Source organism: Corvus hawaiiensis, chromosome 10 (genome assembly GCF_020740725.1).
Source record: "Corvus hawaiiensis isolate bCorHaw1 chromosome 10, bCorHaw1.pri.cur, whole genome shotgun sequence".
NCBI lineage: Eukaryota > Metazoa > Chordata > Aves > Passeriformes > Corvidae > Corvus > Corvus hawaiiensis.
The window spans coordinates 21826781-21849417 of NC_063222.1; the positions used below are offsets into that span (position 1 = coordinate 21826781).

Here is a 22637-nt window from a genome sequence, read left to right on the forward strand (position 1 = left end):
TGTGGATTTACTCTCCAGCCATGACTCACCCCTTACTCAGAGAAGCAAAGCCCAAGTGACCCAGCTGTGGTGAGCACAGAGCACCCACCAAGAAAGTTCCCTTAGCAACAGGAAAACATCCAAAACATCTTCTACCTCCTGCTTGCTGTTCCTTGAAGTTCTTATGAGTAAATGGATGCTAAACCTCACACCTGAATTTCAGAGCTAGAATCAGTGTATTACAAAGAAAATCCTTTTGCTTGCAAGTTAACTTTGGCTACCACCCTCCCAAATTCAGGCTTAATAAAAAAAATAACATGAAACTATTTTATCTAGTCCCTCCAAACACTGCCTGGGTTTATAAACAAATAGCAGAAACAGCTCTGGCATCCTCAGCTGACACTGATTATCATTAGGGATCTGTTGAAGTTAATGAAACCATGGCAATTCAGAGCAATCAGCCCAGTGTGAGCTGGATGCTTGTGAGTTCCAGGTGCCTATGATCAAGGGTGATGAAGATCAGGGAAATAGTTCACCCAGGAGAGAGGGAGTCTTGGGGTTTTGTTTTGGGGTATTTCTTGGTGAGATATTTTCAAGAAATTTTGAGAGCTGGCTTTTTTTTTTGTTTGTTTTTTTGTTTTTTTTTTTTTTTTGAGAGGTGCTGGACATGGGGAAGAATGCTTGCAAGCAAGTGGAAAACTGTTCTTTGTGATCCAAGGTACTGTGTCCAGTAGTCTGATGTATTTCCTATTTATATGTACATTGTTTCCTAAATATTTTTAGTCCCTGCATTGCAGCCTTCTGGGGTGAAATGTGTATATTGTATTGCACAAAGATGCCACTTTTTGTGTTCATTGCAATCTACATTAAAATTCAATGAGGCTGAATGTATGCACTTCCCTCCCTGTTGCTGGCATGCAGTCATGGACAAGGAGTGCAGAAATGAGTGTATTGATTTGTGCCTGTCACTGTCTGACAGGAGCAGGTGGGGGTCTGGGAGTTTCAGTTTAGCTGATGGACTGTACTAAACCTGGCCTGGCTCTGCTGCTATTACATGTGAGTTACCTTTGATGCAGCTAAGTCACTTTTAAAGTATTGTGGAAGGTGAAGCAGAACCAGCTTTGTAGGCAATAATAACAGAATGAGATTATTTAGGCTAAAATGAATCAATATTTGGAAAATTCCACTGTTAATAATTAGATCTTGCCTGAGGGAAGCTGATTGATGCTGCCTGTACCAGATGGTTTGTAGAATGAGACTGAGCCTGAGTGCTCCTGTGGATGCCCCTGATGGGGAAGCAGCTTGGGGGGAAAATGTGAGGGTGCAGCCAGGAGAAGATACATGTGGGCACTGAGTCACCTCACTGGGAAAAGCACAGTCGGGGCTTTCAGTTAAAGCTGCAGGAAGAAAAAGGAGTTTTGGGAAAGATATAAAATTACACAGATTTGAGTTCTGGCAGGGCTTGTCTGTGGTAGCCCTCAGCAGTGGCCCTGTCCCCAGCTGGTGCCAAGCATGAGGGTGCCTGACCTGCTTTTCCAGGGCTGTGGGCTCCTGCTGGCACCAGAAGCACGAGGCCCTGGCTGAGTTTTGCTGACACTTGTCCTATAAAATTGACAGCAATAATGAGTGATAACCCATATCTGTAATACCTTCTTCCTCAGGACACCTAACAACATGCCACCGATAATGCTTTTTAAGGGCTGGATTTTGGCCAGGTCCTTGGAGAAGCAATAGCTTGGCCATGGTCCCACAACAGGGAGCTCCAGTCTGTAATGCTTCTGATCAGGGATGAGGCATTTGCTTTCCCTTTTCCCTGCTGGCTGCCTCCCCTAAACAAACAACCCTTCCTTACAGCATATGCAGGACTGTCTAGAAGGTCTTTAATGGTTCTAATTTCCTCACCTGAGTACCTGGTTGGTCTTGGCCTGATGCTCAAGCTCTGAAGGCACTGCCTCTAGCTGAAAAAGTGCATGCACTCCAATGGGTGATTTCGGATGGGAGCAGCTGTCTGTAGTGTCAGACAGCAGATCTAATGATATAGCACTGAGCTGTTCTGGGCTAGGCTATAGCAATAACTCATTAAATCTAATTGTTAGGTAGCCAATTTTGGGAGTGTTGGAGTGATCACAAACAACTGAGGCATAAAGTAGTCTTCTTTCCATCCTTGGTCCATAGCACAGCTCAGGACTTTTCTGGTTATTTGTGGACAGAATTTATTGATGATTATTGTATTCCCTGGCATGAACTGAAATTTCAGCCTCCAAGTTCATGATCGTTAGCCATGGTGAGAACAAGTGAGCCACTTGTCTCACATGATGAGTTTGCCTGTGGAAGCTGCAGATGCTTTGACTGACTTATGAGCGTGGCTCAGTGCTTGTGTCAGGTGCAAACAAAAATCCAAAAATGGCCAGTCTGGAATGGGTGTTTTTGTGTGTGACACGATGGTTCTTCCTGCAGATACCGGGCTGGGAGCAGTGCTGTGGCTTACTGGTGCCCTGATGAAATGTACTGCTTCTGCATTGAGTGTGGTTGTGAAGACAAAAAGGAGATGGATTAAACTCATCTGATGCTTTCCAGTGAATTCTGGTAGAGCCTTTCTGCTCAAGCTTTGTCTTGCTTTCCCTGACCACTCTGACATCAGTAATTCACTGGTTCTTTTGATTCACCAGCATAAAATGAAACGCTGTGATTTGTGCTGCAGGAGCAAGGATGGGAGCTCTCAAGCACCTTCCGTGTATGCAAAGGAGGCCGATGCATCTGGAGCTGTGACTGCTCTAAAGACCACTTCAGATCCTTCAGAGTGGGCCTGAGTGGAGTTTGAAGAAGCTGTGTGCTTATGCAATTAAAACCAAGCTGTGCTGCTTCTTGAGCACTTAGAGCACTCGATAGGGGTACACAGAGCTCAGACACTGCTGTGTGGGCATCTCTTTAATCCCCAAAGGGAGGGAAATTGGCCCCAGTGCTGCAGGAAGGAGGCTGTGGGTTTCTGTCTCCGGCTGTGTAACCACAAGCTCAGATTCTGAGCAGTGACTGCATTTTTCAGCAGCACCTGTGCTCTTGTTTTGCTGATGGCATTGCTTATTTTTATGGATCAGGAGTCTGCAATCAATTTCAAAAATATGAACAGTACAGTGTGAGCCCACAAAAGGAGGATGTATACTTTCAAGAAAGAGCTGAAGAAAAAACACTTTAAAAGCAGTATTAATTTTATAATTGCTGTAGAGGATAGACACACCAAGGCACTGTTTTGTCACTGGGTGAAACAGAAAAATGAAGAATCAAAATTTCTATGTCCCATTTCAGCTTTTTCAACAACTTCTATTTGGAGGCAAACAAGTGCCTCCCTTCCCTTCTGCCTCCTGTAGGAAAGGCAGAGCTGTCTTGTGGCTTTAAGGCTGTAGGATGATGGAAAGCCTTGGTGAATGCTCCTATGGAGATATAAAATGATTAATCTACAGGCATCTGAGAACATTTATGACTTAGCTTTTGGTCTTGTATCTGTTATATCACTTATGGGGCTGTTAATAATCTCGTAATGCACATTAGGCCATATCTTAATGATTAAAAAATGATTAAAAAGGGTCTGTTTTATCTGTAACTAGTGAGAAATGCAATTATTTTAAGTAGTTCAATGCCTGTACCAGTCAGAAGTGGTATTAAATGGTTTTAATAGTTCGGCTGGAGGGTTTTTTCAAGGTGCTGGAAGCACACTATCCCTCATATAAGAATGTCATGATGGCTCTGGAGCTGGTGTGAGGGCAGTACAGAGGGCAGGAGGCCATGGGATGGAGAGCAGAGGGATGGGAAGAGACAGTGAGAATAAGGCAATTTGCAGTGTCAGATGTAGTGCTTAGCTTGAGGACAGCTGGGGAGGTAGAATAAGGCCTGGGTAGGAAATCTAATAAAGATGACAGAGCAGGGGGACACAGAAGGATGGACATGTGTTGAGTGGGAAGTGAGAGGGCTGGAGATAGATGAGGGGGGGAAAGCTCTTTTCCTTCTACACTCGGACCTTGTGCTGACAGAAAATCCCAGGAACAACCTTTGCTTCCTAATGCTGACCTGCTGGTCCTTGGAGGGGAGCCTGCAGTGCTGAGACCTGTCAGGTGATCTGGCACTGCTGGAGTTCTTCCCAACAGGCTCCCCTGCCTCTGAAATGTCCAGTGCTCCTCAGAACCTCACAGCTTCACTCAGAAATAATTAACTGTGTCGTTAGCAGGGATCAGACTTCAGTTTTTAGAGAATAAACCCTACTGTAAGCATGTGAGTGGGACATGGATGGGCTTAAAACATTCTTGAGGTTTTAACTTGGTGCTTCCCTCATATGGGATACATTTCATCTCCCCACCAGCCTTTACACATCAAAAACAGAGTTAAGAATTAAAGCAGAATAAAAAATGGACAGTTTGTCATGTCTTTGGTGTGGAGGGATACTGTTCAGCTCAAACCCAGAACAGAAGCTAATTGCTGAGAAACCAAGTGGGATTTTTGAAAGCTCAAATTAAAGGCAATTTTAAATCCATTGATATCAGGAGGAAAATAACTGCTGCTGGACATGTACCAGTTAGCAAGACCAGCTCACCAAGAGAGGGGTACAACTGACCTGTTTTAGAAATGGGCAGGGCTCTGCTGAGCAAATTGCAATTAAACTGACTGACATTATATAGAAATTTGGCCTCTTATCCCTCCTGCACACCCCAACAGTGCAGCTGGGAGATGATGGTTGGGCAGTAAGGGGCAGGTATGTGCCTGTGCTGTGCTAAGTGAAGCCAACTTGATCTGGATGCAGCCCAGCAAGGAATATCTATGTACCTGAAGCACAAGAGTTACCAGCATCTGTGGGGCTGCATCAGAAGTGCAGATCTTCAGTTCTGTACTGGGGAAGTTTTACATAAATGACATTTAAGTGATTTTCTGCCTAATTTCTGGTGAAACATTTAATGAAATTACACTGCCTCATACTTTTTGTTAACAACCAAATATTCCACCCAACAGTGTTTGCCTGGGAACACAGATGTGAGTCCCTGGCCACATGGAAGCCAGAGTCAGCTTTGCCACTGAGTTCAACCAGCACTAAAGCTATTCCTGTAAAAGTCATTTCTACAGTTGCACTGCGATATCTCTGCTCTAGACCTCTAGTTAAACACATGTTAAAGTCTGGGATCAATCTGCCTGGCAGTAAGTTAATGGCCCATGGTGTAGCTACTGCTGTGATGCCTCTCTTCCATTAAGAGAGAGGCAGTGTTGCTGTAAGTGTCTCATATGTCCGGAATAATGGTGCTTGTGGCTTGCACCTGCGTAGGGGAGGATGCTTGTTGCATTTAAACTAGATATGAGCCAAAAGCATTGCTCAGCCCAAGAGGCACTGCAGAGCTGCAGTGTTCCAAAGGGACAATCCTGTGGGAGTGGGGACTTCTGGAATGTCCCCCCCATGCATCATTTCAGGAAGCTCATGCAGACCCCCTTGATTGATAGGGTTTTGCTGCCTCTGCCTGCCCTTCACCTGCAGTGCTGCAAGCAGCTGTACTTCTGCATTTGCAGCCTCTGAACAAGCATGCAAAAAAACAGGAGACTCCCTTGCTATCCCTGCCCTCTGTTGGCACAACATCCTGCACCTGGCTATGGGTGCACTGACCTACCAAATGATCCTGAAGGATAAAGGGGAGAGGAGTTGGGCCATTCTGGACACATGCAATGTTCCAGTCTGCTGGGTTGCCTCTGGCATTCTGGATAGTAGCCTGAAAGGCACTGGACTTGGAAGGTTCAGTGCTTGGTGTTGGTATTGCCCAGCAGCCTGCACCTGGCATGCAAAGCAGCACAGAGAAGGGGTGACTTCTCCAGTTCGTTTAAAAGAAAAAGTAGAGAGAGAAATAAGAAACAATTACCAGCTTTGAAGGTGAGAAAGGTGCTGAAGCCTTCTGCTTTCCTTGCCCATGGCTGTGCTCCTTGTCTCCCTTGGGCCCCATGTTGCAAATCCTATGCTCCCATCTGAAGAGCGCTGGCTGCAGGCTCCCTCCAGAGCCCTTGATGCAATGTGGGTCATTCAGAGAAGGTTGTCAGGAATGATCCTGCACCTCCCTGCTGTTCCAGCACGGAGCTTTGCCTTCCAGGGCAAGGGAAGTGCTAGGCTGGTCCTGAGTGCTGCTCCTGAACCTGGCTGACTCAACCCACTGCAGCCTTGGGGCTCCTGGGGTAGTGGCTGAGGTCAGGCAGTGCTGGGACACCATGCTGGGCACACAGGGAAAATACCTTGTGGCATCTATCTACCCACATTTTTTGGGTGGCAAAGACCCAGTGCCTGAGGCTACTGCTGGGTATCCCTGTGAGGCAAAACCCACCTGCCCTGCCAAGGGGCTGCTGGAGAGTAAAAAGGTTTTTAGTGGTGCAATGAAGGCCTCCTAGGAAAAGGCAGGATTTCCTCCAGTGGAACTGAGTGGATTATGACAGAGAGCTAATCTGTATGGCTGTTTCATAGGTTTCCCCAGTGCCTGGACTCTGTGCTCAGCAACAGACACTCTGTGTGCTGAGAATAACTGATAAACACCACGTAGGAATGTGTGGAGGTCTGGAGCAAGCTCTGCCAGTCTCTTTGTATTTTAGTGTTATCTAACAAAATCTCTCCTCATTCCCACACCAGGTTAGTAGGAGGAACCAAATGTGCTGTCAAGAACCACTGCTTGGTGGAAACCACCCTTCACCTGGCAGTTTACATTCCTCATAAATCCCCACCTCTTTCCCTGACCTTACTCCAGGTGTTTACACAGGCAAATGGTGCTGGTGGCAAACCTAACTCCAAAGCCACTTTAGGTTTAGACAACTCTCAATCTCCTACTCATTTACTGCAGTCAAAATTCACAAGGGAAGGCAGAGTGCAGCTGCTCGTCCAGCCCAGGGATCACACCACAAGGGGCTTTGCTACTGCTGGTCCCCGTGCTCAGACCAATGGTGCTGTGCAGCAAAAATCACAAGCAAGCAATGTCCAGAGTATGTTATTACAAAGTGCAAGTGAAGATTTAAGTTCCCATCTGGACACCTGTTCTATTCAGCTTCAAGTTTTTATCCAAAGAATTTAAATGCTCACTGCCTCAGTTTTTCTGTTTGTAAATCCCTAACCTGCCTGTTTGCTACTCTGAGATTAAAACCACTGTGTGGATTAAAATCACTGTGTTTAATACAGTTCCTGTTCCAGCGGCTTCTGCTGCTTGTACACATTTGGAAAAATGAACTCTGAATGCATTCTGAGGAATATGGATATTCCCAACCAGCCCAGGGCTGGGGTAATGGCACTGCTGTGGTATACTGCCATGCCTGGAAGCTGGGAAGAGTGTGGAAGTTTGTGCTCTGCCTATGGGAAGTTTGTGTGCAGTTACTGCTTCCTTAGTCCTTCTCTGTTTTACATGCAAACATGTAAATGAGTTCAACTCCACCCTAAAACCAGTACAGATCATAAATATGAAGTCAATAAGACCTGAAGCCCCAATAAGTACATTAAAGCTGGCAGCCTGTTTTAATTCGTTACTCCTACATCTTTAGCTTGCCTGACACAGCTGGGGAGCGCTGCCAGTGAATGCTGTATGAGCTCCTGTGTGTGAAGTTGGAGGGGAATGGACAGTGAGTTCCCCCCTGGCTGTGAGCCACAGCCTGGAATTTCCTGGCAGTTTTTCTTTGTGGTTCTGAGAGCAGCTTGCTGTCAGGGAGTGTTTCTTGTGTCCCTTCCCTACCCCATATGTTGTTTTCAGTCTCTATTGCAGCATTCTGGAGTATTTTGCTTTCCAAATGAGGTCCATAGGGTACGCTAATAAGTTGAAACATCACAATATGCATCACTTAGACATTACTGTAAGCCTCTAGCTCCAGCCCACAAATGCTACCAACAGCGAATTCATTCCTCAGATGAACAAGTGTAATTTAAACTCAAAGCAGCAGTTGAAACTGTTTGACTAATAAAACGTCCTTCACTCGACTCCTCAGTTAAAGCCTGGCTTGTGCCAGCCTCTTGTCAGATGTAATCGCCCCAGGAAATCCTTTTCCAGTGTACACTTAGCAGTAGAACCTGAATTTGCTCTAATACATGCTTTACTCTCCATTTCCCAGTACTTCCCTAAGTTCTCCCGCTGTTCCCATCCCAAATGCCTCAGCCCATCCAGCAGCTTCCCCCCATAAGGATCAGGTTTACCTGAGCAGCAGCGGAGTAGCAGTGCCTAAAATGGAGATTTCAATGGGATGTGACAGGGAGATTTTCCCTCTCATCTACATACTTCTGTAGTTGCCACCTTTGGGAAAACAGCCTATCTACCAGCAGAAGGCTTCCAAATATCTTGTCTCTCAATGTGTCCAAGTATTTCTTGCTGCTTTCACAGCTCCCAGGAAGTTTTAATTACTTTTGGTTTTTAAATAGAGGCAAAGCACCAGAATTCAGCAACTACACAGAAACAAGCTGTCAGAAGGAAGTGGGTGTGAAGACCCTCTGAATAAAGTCAACCCAAAAAAAGCTGAGCTTTCCCTCTCCAAACTTTATTTCACGAAGCTCCTTGTTCTCCCCACATTTATAAAAACTCTTCTTGAAATCCGCTCTGCCTGTGCATCCTTGGCTGCCGTGACTCCTCTGGGGCATGATGGACATTTCCATCAGGGCAGGATGCTCGGTGTGGAGTAGGTGCCTTCTCTGTCATTTGGCAAAGTTCATCCCTCTCACCTGCTCCTTGGAAGAAAGCTGCAGGAGTCAGGCAGAAAAACGAGATCAGGGTTGGGGCAGTCCCAATACTGAGCAGAGCCCGTGGCCAGCACACAAACAGGCAGCACCTGGCTGGCCGTGCACCCTCCGCCTCCCGAAATGTCAGGGCTGTGCGGGAGCAGGCGCGCTGCTCTTTCTCCAGCGCTCACTCATCCCTGCGTACCCTTGCCCGTGCTGGTGTGAAGTCAGGGGCTTCCCAGCCTTTCCCTCAGTCACCTCCATCAGACCACTTTGTCCTTGGGTGGTATTTGCTTTTCTGAGTCAAGAATGTGCTGGAGAGATGCTCCCGTTCGTCTCTGGCTGCTCACTGATTTCCCATGCTGTGCTCTTGTTGTTCGCTTCTATGGCAAAAAGAAAAGCAGCTTTTGCTGGTGAGGTCCACAGTTGGTTGTGATAGGATCTTTTTTTCCCCTGTTTAAAATGTAAGGTCTTGCAAATTAAGAAGCTACAGCCTGTCTAGGTCTTATACCAGTCAGTCTCTGATTCATCAGAGAATCTCCTTGGTAACTAGCAGCTCCTCTCTGATGATTTGCTACTAAAAAGCTCTCCCAATTTAAAGATAAAACACAGTGAAAGCAGAAAGGGGAGCTACACTATATAGATACCTTATACAGAAACATATGCCTTGTGTGCATGCAGCTATACTGGGTATTTTCTGATGTGTGTGGGAAGCAGCTTCTCTGTGAGACAGCATGGTATTACCCTATGGATGGCAAATGTGCCCCAATTGCCTCATCTGTGCTAGAAATCCTTTTTGCTGCTCCAGGGTCAGTAACCCCATCTGCAGGGTAAATAATACCCCAGGAGAAGATGAGGTTGGCATTTAATGAGGGGCTCAGCAGTTCATGCTTTAATAAGCCAGTTTTCTGGCCTTGCGTGGGACTGATCACCAAGTACAAAGATTCAGAGACAGGGTGACTTTCTGCAGGAGGTGTTCCTGGTGGGTTTGATGCTGCCTGGTTGCCCTCTGGCTCTGGTAATGAGCCCCTGCTGCCTGACCCCCTCTTCACAAACAGCAAAGTGCTGCCTGTGCTCTAGTGCCTGCTCAAGCTGCCCGGAAGGTGCTCACTGAAGACTTTTTTTTCCTAGGAACGAGTATTGCTGGAAAAGTTGATCCAAGGTGCAGCTAAGAACACTCTGTGTTTGAAGTAGTGAGTGTTTGTGCTCAGCAAGTCAGTGCAAGTGAAGGATGCTGGAGGCCAGGGAGCTCTGTGGTGAGAGTTGCCTGGGGCTCCTGAGGGATGAGAGAATGGTTTGGGACTGGAGGTGAGTGTTCATGTTGTGCACCAGACAGAAAGCTCCAACTCCCTGTGCCTGCTGTGCTTGTCCCAGTGGGACTGTCCTGCTCTGTGTGGGGCTTTCTGTGATGCCGAGCCCACCAGCATAGTGGAGGGGACATAAAATACTAAATGAGTGCAACTGAGCTGCTTCCAATGCTTTTTACCAGATAAATCAGGAATTAAAACCACTCCTAGATTCCTCTTTCCAAACCTTCCAGCAGCCCTTGCCAGAAGTGAGCAGAGGGAGGGTGAAGAGCAAGGGAGGTTCACAAGGCAGACATGGGGCAACCCACAGCCCTCTCTATATTTCCTCACTTGCCTTATGTCCCATGGCACTAATTCCTCTGAATCATCACAACAAACAGCAACAAAGCACCAGATCCATGAGATGTTTTTCCATCCCTGCAAGAGGGTTTTGAGCTCACTGTGAAAGCTTGCCCAGCCCTGGGAAGCACCAGCAGCTGGAGGAAAGCTCTTCCAGGCAGCTCTGGCAGTAAGGAGATCATACTCCATGGATGTCAGCAATTTGGGACAAAATCTGTGTTCCCATAAGGTGGTGTGGCATCTCTAATATCTGGGGAGGCCTGATCCAGCCCTGTTTGATTCAGACCTGTGGTTTCAAGGTCTTTAATTTTAGCAGGAAAAAGCTTGAGTGCAAATGTGTTGCCCATACCAGCAAAGCTAAAAGTGCTCAGACCTTCATTTATCAAGGAGTATGGGTGACAGTGGTTCTGAAAAGTGAGGGCTGATATATTCAAGCCCGTTGTTGATGCAGTTGAGCATGTCGGGTACACGACCTCATTGTGGTTAAGGGATGAGTTTCTAGATAATCCAAGTTGTGATAAGCAAGGCCTGACTTCCACACAGTCAGGAAGGAAAGGGGAGATTGAAGCTTGTTCTTCCCTTTCCTGCTCTCCTGCTGCCTCTGTGGGTGCTGAGGCTTGGTGTGGGCAGGTGAGACCCCACTGTGTGGAGTCAGGTGCTGCTGTTTCAGGCTTGAAGGGAAATTACAAGGGGAAGCCTCTCCTCCACCTCTTTCCTGCCTTTGTGTTCTTCCTGAAACTTGAAAGCCTTTGCTGCTATCAGATCTCTGAGCCTGTGCCTCTTGATGGAAGGGAAGCAGATGGAGCCCCTGATGGGAGGGATGTCTGCAGGCATGTCCTGGCTGGCTTAATCTCCAGGATCCCTTCATGGAGGGAAGGATGGAGAGAGGTCAGGTCCAGCAGCACTGTCACTCAGTGCCATTCTGTCACCAGAAGCCACCAGGCTGGGAAAAACAGGATCATTTTGTTTTGCCTAGGGGTAGCAGGAGTTCATCTCCCCCAGGGGAGCATCAGAGCAGAGCCTGGGTGCCATGTGCCTCCACACAACTCTTCTGGAGCAGGAAATGCTCCCTCGAAGCCTGTCCTGACCTATGGGGGCAGCAAGCAGACCTGAAGATGGATTGTTTACCTTTGCTGAAACTCTGGAGTGGCCAGATCTCAATTTTTATGTTATACATTTTAATAGCAGTGTTGTGACTTGGACCGTGTCATGGGGAGAAGTGGAAAAGCATCAAAAACCTGCTTGTTCCTCAATCCCCACCTGGTGTCTTCATCCTTCAATTGGTTCCCCTGCAGATGCCTGCAGATAGCATCTCCTCAGCTGGGCTATTGCCCAGCTTGTGTGGGTTTGGTTACAAATTCATATTTATAGATATAAAAACAGAGCTTATGTACAGTGTTTTGCTCTTCCTATCTCCTTTGCAACGTGTCTCTATTTTGGGAAGTGGAACAAAGGTGTCTGCAGCTATTTATAGCAGGGGAAGGTGCACAATGCCTTCAGCCTGGGTGGGCACAGGGCTGCCTGGATGAGGGTGATGTGGGGTCCCTGCCATCAGAGATGGTGGGTTTTTTCTGCTTTTTTGTGTCTGTTCCCTTTTATTTCAATTGCTGGTCTAATGCTGAATAAGATATGAACTTAAAGGACCGTTGATGGCACTTAAAAAAAAAAGAAAATGTGCAAAGCCTTGGCAAGTATTTTTTATGAATTGAATCTCTTGAGATGAAAGCTTCATTACTGTGAAACAATGAACTTGCTACATTTTTAGTAGTACAAATGGGTTTCATTTGTATTAGGAAGATACAAGCTTATTATTTTTAGTTTGTTCCTGTAGTACCAGGAATGTTTAATGTGATAATCAATGTAATTGAGGAACTGAAAGCACAGAAGATCGCAGCACTCTCAGGGGTGATAATGACTACAACTGCAGCATGGCCAAAAGGTCTGGGGCACGGGTACAGGTGTGGTTAAAACACACTCCTATCCCAAATGTGGATGATTGCTTGTCGTGCTGGGCTCTGTGGGAGCACAGTGCAGCCCTTGCCCCGTCCCCAGTTATGATGGGATGCACCCAGTCCTGAGCACCCAGCAAGAGGCTCAGAGCTGCGGGGTGCACCTGGGATGGCTCTTCTGGAAGGACACAGGGAGAGGAGTTTTTGCTTTTGCCCCAAAACCCAAGGATTTGGGAGAGAACCTGTCCCCTCCTGGGATCTAGGGGAGAAGGACATCTAGGAGAAAGCTTGACTGCAGAATTTGGCACCTTTTTTTGAGGTCTTTACTGAGTATTTGCAAAGCAGGATAGAGTCTCAATTTGGCTTTTTTTATTTTTCTCCCCAGAAATAGCGAAAGGCACACATTTGACACTAAAAACCGACCATTAAATTCCCAGCTCCTCTTCCTAAGTACAGGGCTGCTAAAGATTTTCAATTAAATGCTTCAGAGCCCTTAACACAGAGAAAACACAGCATTTCCTCTCCAGGCCACTGCTCGTAAACTGTGATGCTATTTTGTGAAACTTTCACCCCAGAAACTCAGCAGCAGGCACCCACCACACAATTTCAGCCCAAATTCCACGAAAAGCATAAGCAGCAAACTCATGGGAGGACCTACCAGCAACAGGTTGGTCACCTATAGCCCAGCACCATGGAGATCCTACTGCAGCTTTGAGGAGCTGCTTGTTGCCACGTACCAAATCCAACATCTCCTGAACCTCCAGACAATTTCCCTCCTCATTTCATTCCCTCCCTGATGCAGCTGGGGGGGGTTTTGTGATTTACTGTGTATGTTAGTCCACAGAAGAGGTGGAGGGGAGGAAGGCAGCTCCTTGTGTCTTCCCTGGCACCTGCCCCTGGGGCAAGGAGGCTGTGTGGGGCAGCTGCTGTGGGCTGCTGGACATCAGCCTGCGTGGTGATGGGTGAGGAGAAAGGCACAGAACCCAGGGCAGACTGAATACATTTTAGATGCAGCCTCTGAAGCTTCTAAATTCAGAGCAAGTCTGAATGAAACAACAGCTTGCAAAGGTGCAACCAGGTTTGTTTTCAGCCTTCTCCATTTTAATTTGTTTCACTTTGAAGAGGGAAATTTTCTGTGTTAGAAGAGTTGCCTTGTCCTACTGGTCTCTAATAAATCACGGCTGTAGACACCCAAAGGCATTAGGTACCCTCTGGAAATGCTGCTGGAGCTCTTTTCCCATGCCAGGACAGGCTCCCAGCATTGGAGCTGGTGCCCAGCATTGCCCCACAGTGCAGGGCCTCCTCCCTCTGCCAGTCTTGAACAGATAGCTGCAGAGAAACCAGGTTTGTCCATTAAATGATCTCACTTTAGCACTTGCCATGAGTTAGATTGAAGCCTACTGCAATCAGAGTGTACTTTGAGAGAAATGACTGAAGGCAGAGCCGAAAGTGCAGCTGTGGTGATGCATGAGCTGTGGTGTTCATGCTCATAATGCAATTACTTACATTACAAAGCAATTATCAGAGTTTAAAATTCCAATAGCATTTAGAAAGGCATATATGCCTGAGGGTTTCCATTTGCAGAGATGTTTCTTTTATTGTACCTGCTTGCCTAGGAACTTCACCATTTTAAACACATCAAAGTGTTTTAGAAATCTATTTGTGATCTTTGTTGAAAAACAAAGGCAACCCTGCCAGGTCCACACAGAATACTTGCTCCATTGCAAGCTGCTCCTGAGGCCCAGTTTAGGTTTTGTGAGGTTTAATGAGGTAAAACCCCCTGCACAGTGCTTCCTGCTCCCTTTTGTAAATTTTGGCAGCACATCCTTCAGCTGGGGCAGTGTGCTTCAGTGCTCTCTCTATCACTGCAGTGCCATCAGCTTTTCCCTATCTGTCCAACTCCTCCAGGAGCAGCAGTCACTCTTGCAGTAAATTTTTGCCTGGAATAGCACATCATTCTTGTGGCCTGCTCCCGGTGCTCTGCAGACAGGCTGAGGGGGTGGGAAGGGCAAACCTTCTCCATCAGATGCTGAAGATGAAGTTTCTTGCTGATAATTTGAGGTGGTGCTGTGTTGGCTAACAGGGCTCTGGGCAGCTACAGTCCAGCCCAGAAGGGCCAGATTTGAACTGGGACCTACTGGAGGAGGAAATTTAGACAACATTGCTTAACAAGGGACTCTGCAGAGAGGAAGGAGTTCAAACCTGACAACTGTACACCTCCCAATGGGGCTACAGTTCCCTCAAAGAGCATCAACAGACTAATTGTTCATCACCGTTTATCACATGCAAAATGCACGTGAAATTGCATAACTTCCATAGTAACCGTAATCATCACCTTCCCATGTGGGGACTGGAGTGTCAGGATGTTGTATACTTGAGAGTACCACACGTACCTGTGTCCTTGCATAAAGCACACACTCTTCTGGCAGCCAGCCTTTTGTTTATGGGCTTCCACTGCTTGGCTTGTGAGCATTTGCAAAGCCTTGATTACTCATCAATACCCTTGCACTAGACACATGCTTCTGTAATGTCTTTAAGGTTATGTGGAATTCTATTTGAAATCCCTTTCATAAAAAAATAACACAAACCACTTGCTGCTAAATCTGGCTGTCAGCAAGCAAATGCCAGGAACCAAAATGACTATTATTATTACTGTTATTTGCACCATTCCAAAATCCATTAATTTGCTTGTTGCAATGTTAGGTAATGAACACTTCTGCAACAAGGTCACACCTCCATTTTATATCAAATAACTGTCTTTACTCATGTTTGATATATGAAGCATATTTCTTGCTTAGGGCATAATGTTTTATTAACATTATTTTCCTTTGTTCTTTCTTACAGATTGTCTATTATGACTCTAAAGATTGCCTGCATGACATCGTTTTTAAATTCAATGCATAATTACATAAAATAGAAATTCATTTGATGCTACATTAATAAATCTCTCATAATTTTCTTTGAACGGGGGGACACGCTGCTATTATTTACCAGAAAACATGGATTTAGTTAAGCTTCATGGAATTTTGCAGTCACTGACACACGTATTGGATATGGGCAGAGCAATGACAGAAGTAATGTGAAGGCAAACAGTTCAGTTCAAGCCAAAAAGACTGATGGAAATAGTAAAAATAGTAGAGATGTGAAAGGAAGAAGTACTGAAATAAATATCTGAGATGGGAACTTGCAGGGAAGGTTCACTGCAGCTGCTGAAAGGTTCACTGTGCCTGGCTGAATGTCAGCCTGGGTTAATTTGCAAGGTGACAGATGTCTTGGGAATGGGCAAATGCTGAAGAAAAGAGCTGGTGTCCCTGAGCCAGATCTGCTCGTGGAGCTGAGCCACTCGGGTGTCCTTGGAGCATCAGTGACTTACTGCAGCTGTGGCTTTGGCTGTTGTCTTTAAGGATGATTGTGCAACCCTACACCTTGGCAAAAAAAAAGTGTCACCCCCCTCCTGGCAGCTGAAAACCAAAGTTTTGAGTGACTGACCCTATCCTGCTTGATCTGCTTCACCCACTTCAGCTGATCTTGTCTCACCTCTGACTCTTTGAGCCCAATTTCCCCCAGATTGTCTGTAACCACCCCTTGCTGGGCTTCTCGGTGCTGTCAGCCACCATGCCCAGGTGTCTCTGGTTCCCCCGGCTCCTCCTTCACCGGGGCTGCTCCTAAATACCTCCCAGGCTACCTTGAGTTGTAATTTCACTGTCGTCTTTCTGTGGCTGAAGGAGTCTTAAGGGTGTCCCCAAACATTGTAGTATCCACCTTGCAAGGACAGAGCAGAAAAGGTGTCCCCACACCCTAAACCTCGAATTTGCAGGAGGTAAGTACTGCTGTTACTGTTTTGTAGATAGAAAACCTACTGGATGGCAGATATTAAGTGTTTGGCTCAAGGTCACAGTGAATATCTTTGAAGTCACTTGATAAACACTTTGTTCTCAGCAAAGGGTGTGCTTTGGGCTGTGATCTTATCCTGTAACAAAAGCTGAGATATGTTCCTCCTCGTTTATTCTAGTCTGGTGGTGTATGTTGCTCACAGTTAATAATAAGTGGAAGGTCATTAATTGTGCCTTCTGATATATGTTTTTAATTTCTTTATTCATAATGAGCTCATTGCTGCAGCAGCAGGAGTGAAATATGTGATACTACTGGAATTTCTTTGCAGTTTAGCATTAATTAATGTCCACTTTTTGCACAACATTAATAATAACGTGCCTAATATTTCAGAGGAATGTGGAAAATTCTTTTCTAGCTGGCAAGAACTGAGATTTGCATTTCAGCCTTTTGTTTAAAAATGCCTCTGAAGGGCTTTGAAGTATTAAAGTGAAGTTGGATGTAGCACCCATGTCCAACCTGGCACCACGTAATTGGAATTCCAGTCCATCCACTCCCCTTGTCTCTTCACATTTGCCAGCTGGTGCAGGGAAGGACACTTCATTTCCACAGAGGGCCACGATGAACTTTTTGTTAGGAGAACAGGTCTGTCAGCCCTTGTTCCAGCAGAGTTTTGGTTAAGTGCACTGTGGCTCTTGCTACCTCTGACATCATTGGTGTCCCCTTTCGTGGGATGGGCTCCTGGGTCTGTATGGTGATGTTCCTCACCTGTCGGTTGCAATAACAACATGCTGCAGGTTTTGCTGGCTTTTGTCCCTTTTGAGAATTAGACATGCCATTTAGCAAGACTGGCCATCCAGGGACAAAAATACGCCACTAAAATGAAGTCACTGTTTGCCTATACTGTGAGATCCGTATTAATGCTATTACAAGGTTAAACCCCTTTTTTCACAGGTTAAAGATGGTGGATTTACCGGCCTGAAATGTTGATTTTTCAGCATACCTTGCTGCTGTGATATGAATGTTTGTCTCCTCACCCCTGTCCAGGGGGAAGGAGGGGCTGGGTTTTGAGAAATCCTGACTTGTGTCTTTTGGCAGAGACTGTGGAACAGTCAGACTGATGGTTCGTGGCTTACAAATGTAGCATGTCTCTCTGCATTTAGTGATGTCCTTAGTTCAGCAGCAGGACTAGGTAGATTTTAGGCCCTCAGCACCACAGTGAATGTCTCTGCTGTGAGAATTAAAAGAGTGACTTGCTGCCAGAAGGCAAAGGGTGTTGTGTTTCCTGTTCCTGACCCTTTAAAGCGTGATGTGACCTTTTGAGTAGACAGAGAGATGAGAAATTCATAAATGCACACAGATTTAAACAAGAGGTGCTGCTTCCTTTTCTGAGAGCCCTGTCAGGCTGTGTGGGAGTGGGATGATGTTGCATGGCAAACTTGGGAGTTTCTGTGTGACCTTGCTGCTAAAAGCTTCATCTTGTGGCACCAGGGGATAACACTGAAACTGTGCATGGACTCTAAATTTTTGCTGTACTTAGGATGCTGAATGAGCAGCTGTGGAAACTGCTGCTTCACTCTGCATGCTTGGGATGGCATTCCCAAAAGCTCTTGCCATGGCCCAGGTTGGAAACACCCTTGTCTAAGGGCAGCCTGGGGATGGAACAGCCTCGTGGTATGGGGGGGTGTGTTAGAGGTGTGTCACCTTGTCCCCGTGGCCATCGCTGACACCTTGCTGTCTGTATCATGTCTGAGCTTGAGAAGCAGCTTTGCTGCCTGGACAGATGCAGCTGGGAAATCCTGTACCCCAGCAAGAGTCACTTCTTTGTTGTTTCTTTTTCAATCCTGCTTTGCTGCAGGTTGGAGCTCACCCAGTGCCTGTGCAAAGCAGCAAACACAAAGCCAAATCCTGGATAGGCTGGAGGTTGGGAATGGGGAGACACTCTGAGGTCTCCATGAACAGGGGATGTACCAGGGGCTGTGTTTGGCTGCTTTGCCCCACAAGGACAGCTGTGGCAAACTGCTCCTTTTTTGCCCTTGCACTGTCACATTGGAAAGAAAATGGGAGGTGACCATTACTGCAGTTCCCCATCCTTGCTCACCAGGGCTTGGCAGGGAGATGGTACTTGTCACAGCCAAGCCTGCCGTCTCCTGACCCAACAGCTCAGAGGGGGGGTGTTGGATCCTGCTCCATCTTGCTTCACTGACTTGCCATTAGGAAAGTTTCTTGGTTTTGGTTTTGTGTCTAATTTGGAACATGTGTAGATTTTGGTCAAGAAAAATGAGCAGTGAAGAACACTAATTACTGCACCCTCAGGGTAATGGCCTCAGTGTCCCCATGCTGCATTTGACTTTGGGATTAAGTTGGGGGCTAAATACAAATTCCAGCGGTAGCACAGGCTTTTCAGTAATTTACCATCTCACTTACAAATGTGCTTTGCAGAAAAATAACTACTTTGAACCTTTCTCTTTGCCACACACACTGACAAATATAGCCCTGAATTAGTATAATGCTGTCTTTCCAAAGCTCCCCTTCACATCTGCCTGTGCTGAATTCATGCACAGAAGTTTTGACGAAGAAATGAATTGCTAAAATTCCTAATGAATGTGGTTATCAGAGAGGTCTTTCTAATAAAGATAATATACGTCAGCAGAGCTGGCAGGTTTTTACTGGGGCACTTCTTCATTGAGTCCAGAGTAGATGCTCTGTGATAAATCTTCTTAGTGCTGTCACTCTTGGTCCTAATAGCGTGAATAGCCATTTAGCTCGCAAAACAGCAGAGCCATTCAGTGGCTCTGGGTTTTGGCAACATGCTCAAGTGTTCTCCAGCCTTTCCGGTCTTTTGCCAATCTCTTCTGTCTAATTCACCAACTCTTTTATAATGCAAGAGTTCCTCCTGCAATGTATCTTTTAACCTCTGATGTTCAGACTTTTGCCTGCTCCCACTGCAGGGCATGAGCCCCACTGCAGTCACCTGGCTGCATTACCAGAGACTGAGGTAACACTTTGTTCTTAGAACACCTGTATGACTTGTTTTATATTTTTCCCTTTCAAAAGCTTTTCAGCTGGACTTCCTCTCTCGCTTTCATAGACAGTTCTTGCTCGGGACTGAACTGGAGGAAGAGATAAACTAAATTCTGTGGGGTTTTTGTGCAGAGTACAACTGGTTCATTCATTACACAGGATGCTGCTGCTTGTTGAGCCACCCCCAACCAGCTGGATATTTCTTGAGTATCGAAGTCTGTCTCATGGAGACACCCACAGCCTGAGGCTATGAGTCCACAGCTTCAATGTTTGCTTGCTATCATGATGACAAATGCCTTGTTTCCCTGGCTGGGCTTGAAGCTGTCTCTGTGTAACCCTGGGTGCACACCCTGCAAACAGGGACAACCAGGAATTTAGGAACAACCTGTGCCTGGTACCTGGGACTAGCACTTGTGCTCCTTCCTTGCCACGTACTCTGCTGGACCACTGGATCTCAGTCCCTTTTTGTCAGCTGCACTCTGGGAAGTGGTGGAAGGGTTTTTTATATTTCTTCTTTTAGAGTATCCGTTGCCGATCTTGTGGGTCAAAAAACTCAAGTGTTTGCAGCAGAGACAGTATCTTACTGAATTGTTTTGCATCAGTGGTGGTCCCAGCAAAAACAAAAAAGAAAAGAATAAATGCAAGAGAGTTTAGTGAGACCATCACCAGCTTTGCCTAATACTGACCTTGCAAGAAGTCCTTGGATGATGTGAACTGGCTGTTCTTGCTAGCAGAGAAAATCAAGTTGCAGCAGTTTATGCCAGCTGAACACCTGGTCATTACATCTCATGTTGTAAAAGCTGCTGTGGAACCACAGGTTAAAATGGCTATTCATCTTTGATCCCTTAGCAACGTGAGAGTCTGTAGTAATCTCTAAGATTAGGGTAACAGAGAGCTCAAATTTTAAATAGAGCCTGCTAAACCGTGTTTACACAATGCTTCAGTTCAAAGAGGGAACCGCTGCACATGCAGTGTGGGGTGCACAGGGATCTCCCCTCCTCCCTGCCTCTGCTGGGCTTTTAAATGTGTGTGTGTGGTGCCTTGAAAGTCTGACTTTGCAGTGTGTGGGTGCTCTGAGCTGAAGGCCAGCACTGCTAGCCCCAGCACCCAGTATTTCCAGGGGAGAAAGTGTAGCTGAGGAGGTGGTACCATGTATTTACAGAATTTCCAATTCTTTGGGAGCAGACATGGAGCCAGGTTGCATTTGAGAGATGATGTAAAACTGACTTAGAGGAATATACTCTCATGCAGGACTGCAGTCAGAGGCTTTGCTGTTGCTCATTTCCAGGTGACTTTAATTACACTCCTATGCAGGGGAGGGTATAAAACATGATGGCACAAATAAACAAAACCATCCAGCTAACAGGAGGCACAGTTGCAGGTTCTTAGCTTCTAATCCAACATATGCTTCAGCCATTGTTTCTCTGATCCCTGTGTATTAATATGTGTCTTAGAAAAAGCAATTAATGAGAAGGTTTTCAGATGCCAAAGCAGAAAGTTACTGAGACCAGGAACCAGCTCATTTTCGGCTTTCTTGGGCCAAGCCTGGGATTGCTCCCTAGGCTTCAGTGGAGTGATAATGGGTTTGCCCTGGGAGAAAAACAGTTTGTCTGACCACCAAGAGAAAACATAATTCAGACTGCAAAGCAGAACAGAGTGAATTTTGTAGCTCGCTTGCCAAAATCTTGTTCTTTGAAAGTCTGCTCTGGTCTTACGTAGGAGATAGCAAATGAATGGATTTGGTAAAGGTTGAGGTGCTTCAGCAATGAATGGAAAATTTTATTCCCTCTCAGCTTGTAGTAGTAATTCTATGTATCTGTTCATAGGTTTCTCAGAAAATGATTTTCATCCTTCCAGCAATATTTGATACCCTGTGTATCCTGCAGACTGCAGAAAATGTTTACTCTGTCTCATTTGCCCTTCTCCCAACAATGCACATGCACAAAGGACAGTTTTGAAGTGTTTGTGCCTTTTGATTGACAATAAAAATCTTTTGCTATGAGTTCTGGCAAAAAGTTCATGGTCCTCAGAATACTTTACAGTTAATTCTGATTTCATTTGCATGACTAAACAGTGGTTCTGCATCACTTCATTACAAAAGATTTGCAGAGCTTTGAAAGCATTTCATTGCTGGAGAAAAATCCAGCAGTAAATCCAGCTTCCATGTATGGTTAAATTGCTTTAAGCTAAAAACAGCAATAGGAACAATTCTTTTTCAAAGAATCATAGAATATTTTGGGTTGGAAGGGACCTTAAAGATCATCATCTTCCACCCTCTACCATGGGCAGGGACACCTTCCCCTACCCCAGGTTGCTCCAAGCCCTGTCCAACCTGGCCTTTGACCCTTCCAGGGATGGGGCAGCCACAGCTTCTCTGGGCAACCTGTGCCAGGGCCTCACCTTCCTCAGGGTCAAGAATTTCTTCCCAATATCCATTCTAAACCTATTCTCTTTCATTTAAAAGCCATTCCCCCTTGTTCCGTGTCACCATTCCCTTGTCAAAAGTGCCTCTCTGGCTCTCTTTTAGGCCCCCTTAGCTACTGGAAGGTGAGATAAGCTCTCCTCAGAGCCTTCTCTTCTCCAGGCTGAACAGCTCCAACTCTCCCAGCCTGGCTCCATAGCAGAGGTTCTCCAGCCCTCTGAGCATCTCTGTGGCCTCCTCTGGACTCACTCCAACAGGTCCTTGTCCTTCTTATGTTGGGGACCCTAGAGCTGGATGCAGCACTGAAGGGGGGTCTCATGAGAGCAGAGTAGAGGGGGAGGATCATTGCCAGGTCATGTGGAGCTTCTTGTCAAAGAACATTCCCAAGCCCTTCTCCTCAGGGCTGCAGGTGCCTTCTATCCCTTCAAATGCAGCCTTAGGCAAGAGGAGACAGCTTTCAAGCCCCAGAAGAATCTGGGTGTGGATGGATGAAACAATGAAAAATGTCTTAGTGTAAGAAACAATTCAAGTTATTGTCAGCACAATAATGTGAAACGCTGGCATTTCACTGCTGGAACTTCCTGCCACATCAAATGTACTGCCATGAATTATTTAGCAAATCTAATTGAATGTAATTTTGCTATTGGAGATAAGTAGCTGCTAAGCTTAGTCTGAAAAATCAATTTGTGTATGTCAGAGTACTGATATCCCTTAGAAGTAGCTTGGGATCATCCACTTTATGCTGGAGTTTTATGCCCTTCTTTTGGTGTTAGTTTGGCCTAGGATGTCCAACAGCTCACAGCTCTCTGGGATTTTACATGCAGGAGGATGTAAATCTCCCTGAATTTCCAGGGGGACACACATCTCAAACATTTCCTTGGCCTTTCTGGAGGATTTACAATATTTTGGGGCAGTATGGCAGACACACCCAGTTCACAGAGTGGTGCAGAAGGGCTGGGGTTTGCCCAGGGCACCTGGCAGGACTTGCAGTGGATATGCCATGGAACTTCTGAGCAAGTGAAAGCAAGCCAGGATGTAACACAGCTGGGAAGTGTCTCTGCAATGGGAGCTAGGAAATGCTGTAAAGGGGTTGT

At 46.1% G+C, this 22637-nt stretch overlaps 1 protein-coding gene across 7 annotated transcripts in view; it reads right to left on the bottom strand.

Annotated features, from left to right (window-relative positions):
- LOC125330798 (calcium-activated potassium channel subunit beta-2) overlaps positions 1–22637 on the bottom strand; it is a 142775-nt gene that overhangs the window by 43065 nt on the left and 77073 nt on the right. The window contains exons 1-2 of one of the 7 annotated variants that reach the window (XM_048314433.1): positions 8877–9179; positions 8156–8692 (exon numbers count right to left, since the gene is read on the bottom strand). The exons of 4 other annotated variants lie outside the window; for them this stretch is intronic. In XM_048314433.1, coding sequence (XP_048170390.1) covers positions 8156–8229 — 74 coding nt within the window. In that variant the 5' untranslated portion in view covers positions 8230–8692; positions 8877–9179. Of the gene's footprint in view, positions 1–8155; positions 9182–22637 lie in introns of those variants that run through there. 2 more of the 7 variants (XM_048314434.1, XM_048314432.1) reach the window with 2 other exon arrangements.